The sequence below is a fragment of the Ranitomeya imitator genome, chromosome 1 (genome assembly GCF_032444005.1).
Source record: "Ranitomeya imitator isolate aRanImi1 chromosome 1, aRanImi1.pri, whole genome shotgun sequence".
NCBI classification, from domain to species: domain Eukaryota; kingdom Metazoa; phylum Chordata; class Amphibia; order Anura; family Dendrobatidae; genus Ranitomeya; species Ranitomeya imitator.
In genome coordinates, this window is record NC_091282.1 from 129,112,651 (window position 1) to 129,132,363 (window position 19,713).

Below are 19,713 nucleotides of genomic sequence, written 5' to 3' on the forward strand. Positions count from 1 at the left end.
AATTGTAAATTCACACTGAATCAAAACTATGAATTAACACATGTGGAATTATATACTTAACAAAAAAGTGTGAAACAACTGAAATTATGTCTTATATTCTAGGTTCTTCAAAGTAGCCACCTTTTGCTTTTATGACTGCTTTGCACACTCTTGGCATTACAGAAAAGTCTTTAAATGAGAAGGTGTGTCCAAACTTTTGGTCTGTACTGTATGTCCTCGCTAAGGTGGAGAACACCATACCACATGGGAAAACACCAAAAAAAAATAAACGGAAAATCTGTGCAGAAGACCTGATATAGCTAAATATGTGTTTGTGTGCGTGTGTGTGTGTCTCTGTCCCCTAATGCTATTATATTAGGTTGTTGAGACAGCCCATTGGTAATGTGCATGGAAACTTGGCTGCAAGTGTTTTCAGTAGCTGCAGCGAGTGTGTACAGACACGTCCTTATTTAGTAACACCCAGTTGTCAATTTATTCATTAATTTTTGTTTGCTGAATTTCTTTTTATTACTTTTTCTAACATAAAATGATAAGACATACAGTAGGGTACTGTAGCAGCTACATCAAGTACAAACATGTAGTTCAAGGGCTACTACTGGCCAAGCTCTACTAAATCACTGCAGGAATGGTGCAGCTGTAGGATGCGGGTTGTGATTGTTTTTATTGTATATGGGGCGTCTGAAGTGATTAAGCAAGGGTCGTCCAGTAGTGGACAGACCATATACCTTCCTTTCACAGAGCGCTTATTATAGGAGGTGACGAAGAAGTTCAAATGAAAATTAATGGCAATTATAATTACATTTATAATCAGAATAATAATAATGATAACAACAACAACAACAAAGGACTCCAAGTACAGGACATCTGAAGCGAAGATAATAGCGAACATAACTCATTCTACTGAAGGGAAAAGTCACCTGTAGGTGCGAGTAGATCAGGATGAGGGGGGGTAATTGAGTATCACCATTTAAAATAAAGTAGAAATGAAATGTGGCAGAGTGCAACTATGATACTCTGATAAGATCATCTTCATTTCCCTTCTCTCCTCTTCCTCCCTAACCCCTTTCCTCCTTTCCTTTGTTTGGTTACCTTTCTTTCCCTTCATTTCTTAACTGACCCATTATCCCCTATAATGTAAAAATCCCCTAATAAGAATTTTGAAGAAATGCTGCAGATGTAAGAGGCATAAAGATATCAGCAGAAGGAGTAGCTGCTGTTGATGCTCAAATCTCCATTTCTTCAGGAAGGGAAATTTTGCTCTCACGAGAAGATGTGTGGGCTTTTGGAGTGCAGAGTCGAGCAATAATGACAGCTGGCTTATTTGATAATCACTTGTGGAGCTAAATTGGATTGTCATTATACAGTGCTCAAAAAAATAGAGGGGACACAAGCAACACAATGTAACTCCAATAATAATAATAATAATAATAATAATCTTTATTTTTATATAGCGCTAACATATTCCGCAGCGCTTTACATTTTTTGCACACATTATCATCACTGTCCCCGATGGGGCTCACAATCTAAATTCCCTATCAGTATGTCTTTGGAATGTGGGAGGAAACCGGAGTGCCCGGAGGAAACCCACGCAAACACGGAGAGAACATACAAACTCTTTGCAGATGTTGTCCTTGGTGGGGTTCGAACCCAGGACTCCAGCGCTGCAAGGCTGCTGTGCTAACCACTGCGCCACCGTGCCGCCCTACTCCAAGTCAATCATACTTCGGTGAAATCAACCTGTCCAGTTATGAAGCAACACTGATTGTGAATCGATTTCTCCTGCTGTTGTGCAAACGGAACAGACAACAGGTCGAAACCTCCGACACCACCATGCTATCTCACAACTGAGCATGTACAAAAAGTGCAGCACAGATTCATCTCAACTCTGACACCACCATGCTATCTCACAACTGAGCATGTACAAAAAGTGCAGCACAGATTCATCTCAACTCCTACTCCACCATGCTATCTCACAACTGAGCATGTACAAAAAGTGCAGCACAGATTCATCTGAACTCCTACTCCACAGCCCGGCCTCACTACTGAGCATGTATATAAAGTGTAGCACAGATTTATCTCAACTTCGACTCTACAGCACTGCCTCACTACTGAGCATGTACAAAAAGTGCAGCACAGATTCATCTCAACTCCTACTCCACAGCCCGGCCTCACTACTGAGCATGTACAAAAAGTGTAGCACAGATTTATCTCAACTCCTACTCCACAGCACTGCCTCATGCCTCACCACTGAGTATATCCAAAAAGTGCAGCACAGATTCATCTCAACTAAAATCTGAGATCCTTAGATCAAGAATAGAACAGACATTCATAGGACATTTCATAAATTTACCAAATTCATAACACATCCTGCATTGTACTACTGCACCCAACTTATTATATATTTTAGGAGCTGGTCCATTTGATACCGAATCCACCAAAATGGACTCCGACTCCACAGCCCGGCTAGTGAGAGAGGGCCTTTTTGGCAAGGCAGAGAATTGTTGGGCTAAGAGTCATAACAAAACACATTCTAATAATCCAACAGAAAAAATGCAGATCTTACCAGCAAGCTCTGTCAGCTTCTCAGCCCTTTTATTTCTTGTGATAAGGAGCCCAATCTAAATTAAAAAGTGTAAAAAGATTGAAAAAAAACTTAATGTGCATAAAGCTTATATAGCTTTTACCACAGATTACTTTACATTTTCATAGTGGATCAAACTGGCTGTCATAGAACCACTGCTAATCATAATATCAAGTAATAAATTAATAAAGCGAATAAAGTTTTGACCTGTAACAAGATGTTGGATTAAACAGACAATGCAGAAAATAAATCACCTAGTAAATATGATATTGGAGACAAAATCCACCGCATAATCCAAGAGAAAGTTAAAGCACACAGAAAATGCAAAGACTGCTCTGCTGTACCAGCAAACTAAAAAAAAAAGCAGTCCTATCAAAATTTGTATCGTCTAAATATATCACAGTCATCGTATTACATAGCACTGTGTACTTTAATTGCTCATTTTGCCTTTCTACACAGTGAATTCTTCTTTTCTTAGCTCCATGTAGAAGCAGGAAGTGTTTTGTTCCTGCAGAAATCATTCCTCTCGTCAACTGCAAACTTGCTAATTTTCCTGCTAATTTGAATAATGTAAAGCACCACTCCAGCTCCAGCACCACTCTAGTTTTATTGCAGCGCTGGAGTGGTGCTACTAACGTAATACCCCTGTACTTAGCCTTATACTTAGCATCCAGAGTCTGCTGTTATCAGCACCGCTACAGTCAGTCTCCAGCAGTTTGCGACCAGCTGGAGTGAGCCGGAGGTCATTTTTCAATGCAAGTCTATGAGAGCCTCATTCTGGCTATTATACACTTGCATTGAGAGCTTGTGACCGTATCTTCTGACTTCCATCTTTTGAGAAGTAACTTCTGAATGACCGGAAGTGGCTTAAGTCGGAGGGCAATGGGTATAATATTAGGAGCATGGATCTTACGTTAATAGCACCAGTTCAGCACTGCAATAAAAAAAAAATGCTGGAGTGGTGCTTCCAGGACTTCAGAAGGCTTCTGACAAAGGTGCAAGTAACAAATTGTAAAATATCATTGTACGCTCTGTACCTGACTTATAGGGTTTTGATCAAAGTATTCATCCACAAAATACTCCAGCAACTAAAAACATAGAAAAAGAAAATGTGATTACTTGTAATTAATGAATGTTAAACTAATACAATGAATTTTGCACACTGTGAATAATACAGTTATAAACAAGGAAAATGTAACAGGAATCTATGAACAAAAAGAATATTTTGTGTACTCACTGTAAAATCTTTTTCTCAAAGACCTCATTGGGGGACACAGGAAACAATGGGTGTATGCTACTGCAACTAGGCAGAAAAAAAGGCTAATGCCTCACTAGAAGGCTTCACCCACCAAGCGGCAAGGAGCTTATCAGTTATTGCCAGTCCAAAGGGGGCAGACATGGGTATGCTTTCAGACAAGTCTCTACCTTTTCGTTGTGATTTATTAATCATTTCCCTTTTTCTTTCACGTACAGCTTGTGAGTATGAGCAACAGAGTGGAATTGTGTCACTCCGATTCCCCACTTAGATACCAAGAGTCTCTAAGTGGGGAATCTTTAATCAAATTGAAAACTGACAAAGAGTTTAAAGGACGGTCCAAAACATGGCACATCGACATGGAAGCCACAGATGCTGTGCCTGCAGCATCCTCTGCAAGGGTCTGACGTATAGTACAGCTGTCACTGTCAAAGCAGCTGGTACCACAGACAGCACTGATCCTATCAATAGTGACCAAAGCATTGCAGCTAAAGCTCCTCACTGTCTGCCCATCAATGTTCCCCACTGCTACAAAAAAACAAAGCAGAAATTTGTCAGTGTCATTTTTGTACAGACTCACAGAATAAAGATATTATTTATATGACACAGACATGGAAAATTAAACCAAAACATTACTGCTTTTAATATATTTGCCACAAACTGGTGCAAAAAAAAAAAAATTTCATGGCCATAAAGATAAAAAATAGGGAAAGAGAATAATCATGTTGTTATGTGTGCATTCAAACCTGATATCTCTTTTATACTGCCCAGAGGTGCATGGAAAACCAGACAGCTGTAGCGCCGCTGTCCCGTTCTGCTACCCGGTCCTCCCCTGTGGCCTCGGGGACGCCGGTCTCCTGTGGCTCCCGTCCCATGTCCCACGCTGTCTGCCTCTGCTTCCTGGACTCTGCGCGCACCCTGCAGGTCTCTGGGCACATCTCTAAGGGTGCGCACGCACTCCCGGTCTCTTTTCAAAATAGCTTTCAGCCAATGGCTGAGTGTCTCGTACTATTTCAGGTACCTCTGCCCTTAGGAAGGTGCCTGAGCAACAATTGCTTCCTGTTGCTATTCCCTGGTTCGCCGTACCTTTGTGTCAGTCTTCTGCCAGTATCTTGCTAACTCCGTTTGTCTCCTCAGTGTGTCAGCCTTACCTCCCTACACCTCCTAGTTACCTGAACTTCCTGCATCAGTTCTTACCCGCTCCAGGCCGCTACCTGACTCTTCTGCCTGCCGTCAACCGAGTGCTTTGTTACCCGCAATACCTGCCAGTCCACCTGTTCCACTGGGTCAGCTTCCACGTGTCCGGGGTCAAATTGAAAGTAGCACCTGCGTCCCTCAGGCATTCCAATCCGACTCTGAGGGGTCTTACTACAGGTGTCTGGGGCTCGCATAGTCACGCCCCCTTCGGAGCCCCCTGGACAGTGGTCCTGTGGTTCCACAAAATTGCAATAAACGAATGTACACTGCAACATCTGTGCCTCCGTTTCCATTCGTTACAACAGCCATACTAAAATGATTACCCAAGTGGCTCCCAGCAGACAGTAGAATGTGTGCGCTTTATGTGCAGCTGTAAATAATAGGAGACAATGGGAGAATAGCAGACAATGCTATCATTGCCTACAGGGAAGCATGAGCACTGCCCTAACCCTTAATGACAAGGGGATGTGTTTAAAATATCCTTCCTCCACAACAAAGAGCTCTTCTGTTGATGATGTATCATATGGACCAGCCTATCTCGTCACCAGCAGCACAAAAGACCAGTCACACCGTCAGTAGGTGAGACTATAATGACTATGTGATAACCCCCTTGGTAACGCCTGCAAGATTACAAGAATGTATATTTTTAAGAAGGATTTATGTAGAAAATAAAAACAAAAGAAAAATCACATTTTTCCCTACAAATTTGATTTAACCCCTTCAAGACCCAGCCTATTTTGACCTTAAAGACCTTGCCGTTTTTTGCAATTCTGACCAGTGTCCCTTTATGAGGTAATAACTCAGGAACGCTTCAACGGATCCTAGCGGTTCTCAGACTGTTTTTTCGTGACATATTGGGCTTCATGTTAGTGGTAAATTTAGGTCAATAAATTCTGCATTTATTTGTGATAAACACGGAAATTTGGCGAAAATTTTGAAAATTTCGCAATTTTCACATTTTGAATTTTTATTCTGTTAAACCAGAGAGATATGTGACACAAAATAGTTAATAAATAACATTTCCCACATGTTTACTTTACATCAGCACAATTTTGGAAACAAAATTTTTTTTTGTTAGGAAGTTATAAGGGTTAAAATTTGACCAGCGATTTGTCATTTTTACAACGAAATTTACAAAACCATTTTTTTTAGGGACCACCTCACATTTGAAGTCAGTTTGAGGGGTCTATATGGCTGAAAATACCCAAAAGTGACACCATTCTAAAAACTGCACCCCTCAAGGTACTCAAAACCACATTCAAGAAGTTTATTAACCCTTCAGGTGCTTCACAGCAGCAGAAGCAACATGGAAGGAAAAAATGAACATTTAACTTTTTAGTCACAAAAATTATCTTTTAGCAACAATTTTTTATTTTCCCAATGGTAAAAGGAGAAACTGAACCACGAAAGTTGTTGTCCAATTTGTCCTGAGTACGCTGATACCTCATATGTGGGGGTAAACCACTGTTTGGGCGCACGGCAGGGCTTGGAAGGGAAGGAGCGCCATTTGACTTTTTGAATCAAAAATTGGCTCCACTCTTTAGCGGACACCATGTCACGTTTGGAGAGCCCCCGTGTGCCTAAAAATTGGAGCTCCCCCACAAGTGACCCCATTTTGGAAACTAGACGCCCCAAGGAACTTATCTAGATGCATAGTGAGCACTTTGAACCCCCAGGTGCTTCACAAATTGATCCGTAAAAATGAAAAAGTACTTTTTTTTCACAAAAAAATTCTTTTAGCCTCAATTTTTTCATTTTCACATGGGCAACAGGATAAAATGGATCCTAAAATGTGTTGGGCAATTTCTCCTGAGTACACCAATACCTCACATGTGGGGGTAAACCACTGTTTGGGCACATGGTAAGGCTCGGAAGGGAAGGAGCGCCATTTGACTTTTTGAATGAAAAATTATTTCCATCGTTAGCGGACACCATGTCGCGTTTGGATAGCTCCTGTGTGCCTAAACATTGGCGCTCCCCCACAAGTGACCCCATTTTGGAAACTAGACCCCCCAAGGAACTTATTTAGATGCCTAGTGAGCACTTTAAACCCTCAGGTGCTTCACAAATTGATCTGTAAAAATGAAAAAGTACTTTTTTTTCACAAAAAAATTATTTTCGCCTCAATTTTTTCATTTTCACATGGGCAGTAGGATAAAATGGATCATAAAATTTGTTGGGCAATTTCTCCCGAGTACGCCGATACCTCATATGTGGGGGTAAACCACTGTTTGGGCACACGGCAGGGCTCGGAAGGGAAGGCGCGCCATTTGACTTTTTGAATGGAAAATTAGCTCCAATTGTTAGCGGACACCATGTCGCGTTTGGAGAGCCCCCTGTGTGCCTAAACATTGGAGCTCCCCCACAAGTGACCCCATTTTGGAAACTAGACCCCCCAAGGAACTTATCTAGATGCATATTGAGCACTTTAAACCCCCAGGTGCTTCACAGAAGTTTATAACGCAGAGCCATGAAAATAAAAAATAATTTTTCTTTCCTCAAAAATGATTTTTTAGCCTGGAATTTCCTATTTTGCCAAGGATAATGGGAGAAATTGGACCCCAAATATTGTTGTCCAGTTTGTCCTGAGTACGCTGATACCCCATATGTGGGGGTAAACCACTGTTTGGGCGCACGGCAGGGCTCGGAAGGGATGGCACGCCATTTGGCTTTTTAAATGGAAAATTAGCTCCAATCATTAGCGGACACCATGTCACGTTTGGAGAGCCCCTGTGTGCTTAAACATTGGAGATCCCCCAGAAATGACACCATTTTGGAAACTAGACCCCCAAAGGAACTAATCTAGATGTGTGGTGAGGACTTTGAACCCCCAAGTGCTTCACAGAAGTTTATAACGCAGAGCCATGAAAATAAAAAAAAAAATTATTTTCTCAAAAATGATCTTTTAGCCTGCAATTTTTTAATTTTCCCAAGGGTAACAGGAGAAATTTGACCCCAAAAGTTGTTGTCCAGTTTCTCCTGAGTACGGTGATACCCCATATGTGGGGGTAAACTACTGTTTGGGCACATGCCGGGGCTTGGAATTGAAGTAGTGACGTTTTGAAATGCAGACTTTGATGGAATGCTCTGCGGGCGTCACGTTGCGTTTGCAGAGCCCCTGATGTGCCTAAACAGTAGAAACCCCCCACAAGTGACCCCATTTTGGAAACTAGACCCTGAAAGGAACTTATCTAGATGTGTGGTGAGCACTTTGAACCCCCAAGTGCTTCATAGAAGTTTATAATGCAGAGCCGTGAAAATAATAAATACGTTTTCTTTCCTCAAAAATAATTATTTAGCCCAGAATTTTTTATTTTCCCAAGGGTTACAGGAGAAATTGGACCCCAAAAGTTGTTGTCCAGTTTCTCCTGAGTACGCTGATACCCCATATGTGGGGGTAAACCACTGTTTGGGCACACGTCGGGGCTCAGAAGGGAAGTAGTGACTTTTGAAATGCAGACTTTGATGGAATGGTCTGCGGGTGTCACGTTGCGTTTGCAGAGCCCCTGGTGTGCCTAAACAGTAGAGACCCCCCACAAGCGACCCCATTTTAGAAACTAGACCCCCCAAGGAACTTATCTAGATATGTGGTGAGCACTTTGAACCCCCAAGTGCTTCACAGACGTTTACAACGCAGAGCCGTGAAAATAAAAAATCATTTTTCTTTCCTCAAAAATTATGTTTTAGCAAGCATTTTTTTAGATTCACAAGGGTAACAGGAGAAATTGGACCCCAGTAATTGTTGCGCAGTTTGTCCTGAGTATGCTGGTACCCCATATGTGGGGGTAAACCACTGTTTGGGCACACGTCAGGGCTCGGAAGTGAGGGAGCACCATTTGACTTTTTGAATACGAGATTGGCTGGAATCAATGGTGGCGCCATGTTGCGTTTGGAGACCCCTGATGTGCCTAAACAGTGGTAACCCCTCAATTCTACCTCCAACACTAACCCCAACACACCCCTAACCCTAATCCCAACTGTAGCCATAATCCTAATCACAACCCTAACCCCAACACACCCCTAACCACAACACTAACCCCAACACACCCCTAACCCTAACCACAACCCTAATTCCAACCCTAACCCTAAGGCTATGTGCCCACGTTGCGGATTCGTGTGAGATATTTCCGCACCATTTTTGAAAAATCTGCGGGTAAAAGGCACTGTGTTTTACCTGCGGATTTTCCGCGGATTTCCAGTGTTTTTTGTGCGGATTTCACCTGCGGATTCCTATTGAGGAACAGGTGTAAAACGCTGCGGAATCCGCACAAAGAATTGACATGCTGCGGAAAATACAACGCAGCGTTCCCGCGCGGTATTTTCCGCACCATGGGCACAGCGGATTTGGTTTTTCATATGTTTACATGGTACTGTAAACGTGATGGAAAACTGCTACGAATCCTCAGCCAAATCCGCACCATGTGCACATAGCCTAATTCTAAAGGTATGTGCACACGCTGCGGATCCGCAGCAGTTTCCCATGAGTGTACAGTTCAATGTAAACCTATGGGAAACAAAAATCGCTGCACACATGCTGCGGAAAAACTGCACGGAAACGCAGCGGTTTACATTCCGCAGCATGTCACTTCTTTGTGCGGATTCCGCAGCGGTTTTACAACTGCTCCAATAGAAAAATCGCAATTGTAAAACCGCAGTGAAATGCGCAGAAAAAAACGCGGTAAATCCGCCATAAATCCGCAGCGGTTTAGCACTGCGGATTTATCAAATCCGCAGCGGAAAAATCCGCAGAGGACCAGAATACGTGTGCACATTCCTAACCCTAACCCTAGCCCTAACCCTAACCCTACCCCTAACCCTACCCCTAACCCTACCCCTAACCCTACCCCTAGCCCTAACCTTAACCCTAACCCTACCCCTAACCCTAACCCTAACCCTAACCCTATTCTAACATTAGTGGAAAAAAAAAAATTCTTTATTTTTTTTATTGTCCCTACCTATGGGGGTGACAAAGGGGGGGGGTCATTTATTATTTTTTTTATTTTGATCACTGAGATATAATCTATCTCAGTGATCAAAATGCACTTTGGAACGAATCTGCCGGCCGGCAGATTCGGCGGGCGCACTGCGCATGCGCCCGCCATTTTGGAAGATGGCGGCGCCCGGGAGAAGACGGACGGGACCACGGCTGGATCGGTAAGTATGATAGGGTGGGGGGGGACCACGGGGGGGGGATCGGAGCACGGGGGGGGGGAATCGGAGCGCGGGAGGGGTGGAACGGAGCGCGGGGGGCGTGGAACGGAGCACGGGGGGGCTGGAATGGAGCACGGGGGGGTGGAACGGAGCACGGGGGGGGGTGGATCGGAGTGCAGGGGGGGTGATTGGAGCACGGGGGGGTGATTGGAGCACGGGGGGAGCGGACACGAGCATGGGGGGAGCGGAGCACTGGACGGAGGGGAGCCGGAGCAGTGTACCGGCCAGATCGGGGGGGTGGGGGGGCGATCGGAGGGGTGGGGTGGGGGCACACTAGTATTTCCAGCCATGGCCGATGATATTTCAGCATCGGCCATGGCTGGATTGTAATATTTCACCCGTTATAATGGGTGAAATATTACAAATCGCTCTGATTGGCAGTTTCACTTTCAACAGCCAATCAGAGCGATCGTAGCCACGAGGGGGTGAAGCCACCCCCCCTGGGCTAAACTACCACTCCCCCTGTCCCTGCAGATCGGGTGAAATGGGAGTTAACCCTTTCCCCCGATCTGCAGGGACGCGATCTTTCCATGACGCCGCATAGGCGTCATGGGTCGGAATGGCACCGACTTTCATGACGCCTACGTGGCGTCAAAGGTCGGGAAGGGGTTAAAATATCATTTTCCCAGGAAATGGACTGTTTAAAAAATATGTATTAATTGTATGCAAAAAAACAAAACAGTAAACAACAGATGGTATAATTGCTTACTTTCAAGGTGCAAGTGAGTCGGTTGGGCTTCAGGTCTTGATCTTCCATTGTTCTGGATCCATCAATTATCACAAACATGTGACGCATCTAGAAAAAGTTGTGCCTTATTATTTATGTAAAGCTCATGGCAACAGGTTTTAGACGTAAACCTCTGGAAATAAAGTCCACAGCTCCAACTTACCATTCCTAAACGAACTTGTCCATGATGTTCAAACACTCTGTGATATTAGACACAAAAAACATTGCTTATTAATAAAAAAAATAAATAAAACTGCACTTAGTAACTCTTCAATGTAACATTACTACATAAATTGACACAAAGGAAAAGCAATCTCACTAGTTGAATATCAGACCTCCTAATGCTCCGATCCACAGAGGAATCCCAGAGGTATTCAATCTCTTTGGCCAGCGAAGCCATGGATTGCTACAGTGATGAATACCACTCAGGGGAACTAGGTACACTGGGATTGGGGCGGCGCATTTGAGGTCGTTGCTTTGCAAATTAAATAGGACTAATAGTCTCCTTAGACCCTTTGGGAGCTTGGACCGAGACAAGGTGTCATGGCACCTTTAACAATGGGAAATATTACAGGGGGAAACTGCAGGGGGAGAGAGCAGTGCTTCCTTACCTGGGTACTGATGTTCCTGGAATCCGCATTGGATTAGCGCTATATTTTTGAGCTAAGAGACGCTTGCCAGGTTCTGCAGTCGTTGTGCCCCTTTAATGCAACGCCGTCGCCCCTATGTGAGCCAACCGGGTGGACCAAGATGGCCACTGTGAGTTGTAGAGGCGGTAAAGTCTCGCATAGAGCGACAGGCACCAATTCGGGGGAGGAGCCACAGCCGTGATGTCAGTTAGTGGGCGGAGCCTTGTGACTTCCATGAATAGGCCCAAGCAGGGGCCTAAATTTCCGCAGCCGGCGGGAGCATTACCAGGGGTAGAAGGGGGGGGGGGGGAGAAGGGGGGGATGAGAAAAGCGAGTGCTCTAGTCCCAGGCAAGAAGAGCCAGAAAAGTGGGCGGAGCCGCCTTAGTGCGCCATAGTGCGGGCGCGGCTTTCGGGATGCGGCCGAACCCGTGGGCTAAATTTTTCGGCACCGGCCAGGGCCGATACAAAAAAGGAGAAAGTGGATCCAGAAGTGCGCCCTCGCTGTCAGAATGAGCCCCCTTTGCCAGCATCGCCCAGACCACCTTTCCAGAGCCCTCCAGCCCCGGCACTTACCCGGAGAAGCTGCCGGGTGGCAGGTAACCCAGCTGTAAGCGGCAAGTGCTGAAGTCCCCTTGCTGCCGCTGATGGTCTTGGATGGTGCAGGGATAAAGGGATCACCCTCAATCCATCATCCCTTTAATAGGGAGGTGGAGAGGGACCGTCCGCCTCCTTGAACCATCCGCTTTAACAATGGTGGGACAGTGGGGGCTGCTCGGACGCCAAAGAGAGGGGCCTCTGTACATCCATGGAATTCAAGCCTCCGGGTGGACAGGGCTAGTTGTCCGGCATTAGGCCTGGCTGCAAAAGAGGACATGGAGGCGACACTCCATGTGCTCGTCTGTTGATGGTGCAGGGAGATCGGTGCCCTTTAAGAGACCCATCGCCCCTGAAAAAAAAACAAAAAAAACAGCTCAGGTGTGGCATCCCACGTCGCAGGAGAGGATACGGAGAGATGACACTCTCCTGTGCTCGCCTGTTGATGGTTCGGGGAGATCGGAGCCTTGAAAGTAACCGTCGCCCCATTCGAAAAAATAAAAATCAAAAAGGTAAAGAGTCAAAATTGAAAGGTAAAATAATAAAGAGTTTTGGACCTGAATAGCAGACCCATCTGTGTGCCTCCTACGGACACTAAGCAAGAACTGGTTAGCTGAGAGCCAGCAGGAGGAGGTATACTGCAGGGGATCGAACTCTTTTTGTTTCAACTTCGTGTCAGCCTCCTAGTGGCAGCAGAATACACTCATGGTCTGTGACCCCCAATGAGGCGAAGGAGAAACATTGTATATTAATTTAAAAAAAAAGAAGCAAAACTGCACTTAGTAACTCTTCAATGTAACATTACTACATAAATTGACACAAAGGAAAAGCAATCTCACTCGTTGAATTTCTGCAAGAAGATTCAGCAAGTTTCAAGAACAAGTACGATAGTCATGTCCAGGCCTGGATTGGGGCATAGTGGACCAGGTGGATCCCCCCAGTTGGCCCTGCGGCAGCAGTGTGCCCCCTACCCTCCTGTTTACGCTGTAGATGGCACAATTCACTTGATTTAGTATATTATTCATTTAACAGGTTACCCAGTGTATTAATCTATAGAACCAGAGGTAAATTTGTGACTGCGGTAATGCAATATTTGAATATAGCTAAACAGTGGGTCGCAGAGTCAAAGTTACATACAAGGGGGAACTTGGCATCCCAATCCAATACTTGTCATGTCACACATACAAAAACATATAGGACATGTGGATAGGGGTTGTATAATAGACAACACAAGCATCTTGTGTCCATTACCTTTTCCTTTTATCTTTAAACAGGATCTCATCAATTGTAGCCTTCAGGGATCCGGATTCATCTTCTTTGAGAACCTCCCTTGAGCAGACAAATAACTACTTTGTAACAAACTGATAAAGCAAATCAATAACACCCAATCATGCAATTAAAATAGTTTAAAAAAATAAAAGGGTAACAAATTGTTGCTGCTGATTTATGAACATAGGCAGAAAATGAAATATGGAAGAAACACGCTTATTCAGGATAAAACAGGTCACACGTTTCAACTCTGGACCAGTGCCTTTCTTCAGGCCAATATTCTAGTAGCAAACATCAGAAATTTATATACACGTGATATGGGAATTATATCATGGGGTTGGGTGAAAGGTCAGAAAAATAAACATTTCTACAAAAACCTTAGGATCAATTAGCACCCAGGATTCAAGATTAAGAAGGCAGTGATGCTATCCTCTGTGCCACCATGCCAGATATTACCATCATGCATCATTTGCTCGAATACATAAAAAAGAAAAATTCTAAATGCCAGAACTGCCTTTTTTTGGTTGCCGCAACGCTGAGAAAAAGGTGCAGTAAGAAATCATCAAAATCTATTCTAAGGTTGTAGTACTAAAGATGCACCCCACAAAAAACAAGGCCTCACACAGCTCTATCGCCCGAAAAAAGAAAACAGCACACAGTTTTTTTTTTGTTATTGTTGTGCTTGTTTTTTTTTTTTTTTAACAAATTTCTGATTTTTTTCCACCACTAAAATAATAAAAAACTGTATAAATTTGGTATTGCCATGTGGCAAACAGAATGGAGTTATCCAACATTAAAACTGATTCCACACAAAACAAGTCCCCATGTGTCTTTGTGGACGGAAAAAAAAAAAAAAAAAAAAAAAGTTATGGGCCTTAAATCAGAGAGAGGAAAAATGAAAATGCAAAAATCGGAAATTGATCATGTTGGGAACATGTTACTGTAGAATTCAGAGATATAATTCAACCTAAAGTTATTTTTTAATAATATTTATTTTTCTATGGTGTAATGATCTTTGTAATGTGCTTGGTCTTCCCTCGTTCCTCACAGACATTGGGGATTTATTGCGCAAGGTCGATGGGTTGTGTTTAGAGAGTGATACACTATAGGCCTCAGTTGATGTGGAATCCCTCTATACTAACATTAGACATCATGACGGCATTAGAGTTGCCCGATTCTTTTTGGACACTTCCACCACGGTTGAGGGACCTCATCCTGGAGCTTCTAGAGTTCACACAATTTTTTTGTGTTCAAAGGGTCTTTCTACCTGCAGATACAGAGAGCAGCCATGGGGGCGGCCTTTGCGCCCTTCTATACTAATCCGTTCCTAGGTCTATGGGAGAGGGACCTTTTCCTGTCCGACGAACAGGGGTTTATTGAGCGTGTCCTTTTATGGGCACGCTATATTGACGATATCTTCTTCGTCTGGCAGGGCACCCCCATCGACCTTCTGCAATTCATATCTGTCCTAAATAGCACCGATCTCAATATACGGCTTACCCCGGTGTGGGATGCTGATAAAATTGATTTTTTGGATGTTACGATTTGTAGGGATGGAGGGGGTACGTTACAGACTGATATTTTTCATAAAGAGACTGCCACCAATACCCTCCTCCATGCCACATCTTGTCACCCACGCCATGTGACTAAGGCCATTTCCGTTGGACAGTTTCTCCGTTTGCGTCATATCTGCTCTAATGACCATGATTTTGAAATCCAAGCAGGGGAGTTTTCGGCACGATTTCTGTCCAGGAGATATAGTAGACGGGTTATCAAAAGCGCATATCATCGGGCTAAGTCCACGGCCCGTAATGATTTATTATATAACACTGCCACTCGTAGACCTACGTCAAATGGCCAAGCCAGGTTTATTACATCATACCACTCAACATGCTAGAGTGCGATCTGCGATAGAGAGGGCTTGGCCTATTCTACAAGCAGACCCTATAATTAAGAAATTTCTCCCTAGCAGTCCTTCTATCACTTTCCGTCGGGCAAGGAATTTGGGGGACAGACTTACTTGTAGCCACTATATTGGTCAGCCTGTACCTACGTTCCTCGATAATGTTCCAACACGGGGTGGCTGCATGCCGTGCGGCAGATGCGTCGCATGTCCTAATATTGAACGTTGCTCCTCCTCTTTTTCTACCTCAGATGGTACCAAATTTTTTTTTCATAAAACAACATATATCGTGTACCACAAGGTATGTTATATACCATGCTACGTGCCCATGTGGACTGATATATGTTGGCCTTACAACTAGGAAGCTTAGAGTTTGTGTCAGGGAGCACGTTCTTGGCATACAGGTGGCGGCTGCCTGTACGGATGTAGCCACCCTTAAAACTCTACCCCGGCATTTTAAGGAATTCCATCGGTGTGATGTTGCAGGGTTGTGGGTGCGGGGGATTGACCTGCTTAATATCAATATAAGGGGAGGGGGTCTGTCCAAATGCCTTGCCCAACTGGAAACCACGTGGATCTGGACATTACATACTATCCACCCACATGGGTTAAATGAAAATATAGAATTTGCCCCATTATTGTGATCTCCGCCTGCTGCGTATCAGCATGTGGCTCTGTGTATTGAATCTTTGTTTTTATCGTGTTTTATTCTGGTTTTAATTATGCTTTTTCTTTTATTTAGTACTAGCTGAAGAGCCCGGCGTTGCCTGGGAATAGTAAATATCTGTGGTTAGTTATAGCACGTCACTTCTCTTATTTTCCCATTACGCCTCTCATTTTCCCAATCACATCTTTAATTTTCCCCCTCACATCTCTCATTTTCTCCCTCACTCCTCTCATTCCCGCCTAACACTTGTCATTTCGACCTCACATCTGTCATTTTCCGATCACTACACTATTTTCCCTCACTCCTCTCATTTTGCACTCACACCTCTCATTTTCACCTCAGTATATACATGTTTGTCATCTCCCTTATATATAGTATACACCTGTATGTCATCTCCTGTATATAGTATATACCTGTATGTCATCTCCCCTGTATATAGTATATACCTGCTGTGTGTCATCTCCCCTGTATATAGTATATACCTGTATGTCATCTCCCCCTATATATAGTATATACCTGTATGTCATCTCCTCCTATATATAGTATATACCTGTATGTCATCTCCTCCTATATATAGTATATACCTGTATGTCATCTCCTCCTATATATAGTATATACCTGTATGTCATCTCCTTCTATATATAGTATATACCTGTGTGTCATCTCCCCTGTATATAGTATATATCTGTGTGTCATCTCCTCCTGTATATAGTATATACCTGTATGTCATCTTCTATATATAGCATATACCTGTATGTCATCTCCTCCTGTATATAGTATATACCTGTAGGTAATCTGCTCCTGTATATAGTATATACCTGTGTGTCATCTCCTCCTGTATATAGTATATACCTGTATGTCATCTCCTCCTGTATATAGTATGTACCTGTGTGTCATCTCTCCTGTATATAGTATATATCTGTGTGTCATCTCTCCTGTATATAGTATATACCTGTGTGTCATCTCCTCCTGTATTTAGCATATACCTGTATGTCATCTCCTCCTGTATATAGTATGTACCTGTATGTCATCTCCTCCTCTATATAGTATGTACCTGTGTGTCATCTCTCCTGTATATAGTATATACCTGTGTGATCTCCTGTATTAGACCTCGTTAACACGTTATTTGCTCAGTATTTTTACCTCAGTATTTGTAAGATAAATTGGCAGCCTGATAAATCCCTAGCCAACAGGAAGCCCTCCCCCTGGCAGTATATATTAGCTCACACATACACATAATAGACAGGTCATGTGACTGACAGCTGCCGTATTTCCTATATGGTACATTTGTTGCTCTTGTAGTTTGTCTGCTTATTAATCAGAATTTTATTTTTGAAGGCTAATACCAGACTTGTGTGTGTTTTAGGGCGACTTTCGTTTGTCAAGTTGTGTGTGTTGAGTTTTGTGTGGCAACATGCGTGTAGCAACTTTTTGTGTGTCGAGTTGCATGTGACAGGTTAGTGTAGCAAGTTGTGTGCAGCAAGTTTTGCGCATGGCGAGTTTTGCGCGTGGTGAGTTTTATGTCTGGTGCCTTTTGAGTATGTGCAAGTTTTGTGTGAGGCAACTTTTGCATGTGTTGCAAATTTTGTGCATGTGGCAATTTTTCCGCATGTGCAAGTTTTGCGTGTGGCGAGTTTTCCATGAGGCGAGTTTTGCACTTGTGGCGAGTTTTGCGTGAGCCTATTTTTTGCATGTGGCGAGTTTTGCGCGTGGTGAGTTTTGAGCGGCGACTTTTGTGTTTCGACTTTTATGTGGCGAGGTTGGCTTATGTGTGGTGAAATGTGTGCTGAGGGTGGTATATGTGTTCAAGCACGTGGTAGTGTGTGGCGCATTTTGTGTGTGTGTTCATATCCCCGTGTGGTGAGTATCCCATGTCGGGGCCCCACCTTAGCAACTGATCGGTATATACTGTTTTGCGCCATCGCTCTCATTCTTTAAGTTCCCCTTGTTCACATCTGGCAGCTGTCAATTTGCCTCCAACACTTTTCCTTTCACTTTTCCCCATTATGTAGATAGGGGAAAAATAGTTTGGTGAATTGGAAAGCGCGGGGTTAAAATTTCACCTCACAACATAGCCTATGACGCTCTCAGGGTCCAGACGTGTGACTGTGCAAAATTTTGTTTCTGTAGCTGTGACGCCTCCAACACTTTTCCTTTCACTTTTTTCCCCATTATGTAGATAGGGGCAAAATTGTTTGGTGAATTGTAAAGCGCGGGGTTAAAATTTCACCTCACAACGTAGCCTATGACGCTCTCAGGGTCCAGACGTGTGACTGTGCAAAATTTTGTTTCTGTAGCTGCGACGCCTCCAGCACTTTTCCTTTCACTTTTTTCCCCATTATGTAGATAGGGGCAAAATTGTTTGGTGAATTGGAACACGCGGGGTTAATATTTCACCTCACAACATAGCCTATGACGCTCTCAGGGTCCAGACGTGTGACTGTGCAAAATTTTGTGGCTGTAGCTGCGACGGTGCAGATGCCAATCCCGGACATACACACATACACACACACACATACACACACATTCAGCTTTATATAGTAGATTTCTTAATCTTGGTATGATCCGTGGTATTGAAGTTCCTTTTGAATTTCGTGTCTGCTTTGAATCAACGAGGATTGGGTCATCGATTTAATACCAGTGCGACTGTTGTGCAATGGCATTAGTTCTGCCACCAGCTGTTGAATTATGAGATTCTGGACATTTGTGGGTATTGGGCAATATTGTGGCGGTGTATAAATTTTGTTATCACATTTGATATAGTTTATATAGCGTTATGTGATGGGTGTTTGTGTTTTTTTTTATACACATTTTCTTTGTATTCTCCCTTTTCTTCTTTTTGTACTTTATTATTATGTATATACAGTGGGGCAAAAAAGTATTTAGTCAGTCAGCAATAGTGCAAGTTCCACCACTTAAGATGAGAGGCGTCTGTAATTTACATCATAGGTAGACCTCAACTATGGGAGACAAACTGAGAAAAAAAAATCCAGAAAATCACATTGTCTGTTTTTTTAACATTTTATTTGCATATTATGGTGGAAAATAAGTATTTGGTCAGAAACAAAATTTCATCTCAATACTTTGTAATATATCCTTTGTTGGCAATGACAGAGGTCAAACGTTTTCTGTAAGTCTTCACAAGGTTGCCACACACTGTTGTTGGTATGTTGGCCCATTCCTCCATGCAGATCTCCTCTAGAGCAGTGATGTTTTTGGCTTTTCGCTTGGCAACACGGACTTTCAACTCCCTCCAAAGGTTTTCTATAGGGTTGAGATCTGGAGACTGGCTAGGCCACTCCAGGACCTTGAAATGCTTCTTACGAAGCCACTCCTTCGTTGCCCTGGCGGTGTGCTTTGGATCATTGTCATGTTGAAAGACCCAGCCACGTTTCATCTTCAATGCCCTTGCTGATGGAAGGAGGATTGCACTCAAAATCTCACGATACATGGCCCCATTCATTCTTTCATGTACCGGATCAGTCGTCCTGGCCCCTTTGCAGAGAAACAGCCCCAAAGCATGATGTTTCCACCACCATGCTTTACAGTAGGTATGGTGTTTGATGGATGCAACTCAGTATTCTTTTTCCTCCAAACACGACAAGTTGTGTTTCTACCAAACAGTTCCAGTTTGGTTTCATCAGACCATAGGACATTCTCCCAAAACTCCTCTGGATCA

At 43.4% G+C, this 19,713-nt stretch overlaps 1 protein-coding gene across 2 annotated transcripts in view; it reads right to left on the minus strand.

Annotated features, from left to right (window-relative positions):
• Positions 1–19,713, minus strand: part of GTF2H2 (general transcription factor IIH subunit 2) — a 71,590-nt gene that overhangs the window by 40,463 nt on the left and 11,414 nt on the right. For both annotated transcript variants that reach the window (XM_069750746.1, XM_069750754.1), the window contains exons 3-7: positions 13,447–13,524; positions 11,135–11,171; positions 10,954–11,040; positions 3,619–3,669; positions 2,564–2,618 (exon numbers count right to left, since the gene is read on the minus strand). In XM_069750746.1, the coding sequence (XP_069606847.1) occupies positions 2,564–2,618; positions 3,619–3,669; positions 10,954–11,040; positions 11,135–11,171; positions 13,447–13,524 (308 nt within the window). The remainder of the gene's footprint in view (positions 1–2,563; positions 2,619–3,618; positions 3,670–10,953; positions 11,041–11,134; positions 11,172–13,446; positions 13,525–19,713) is intronic.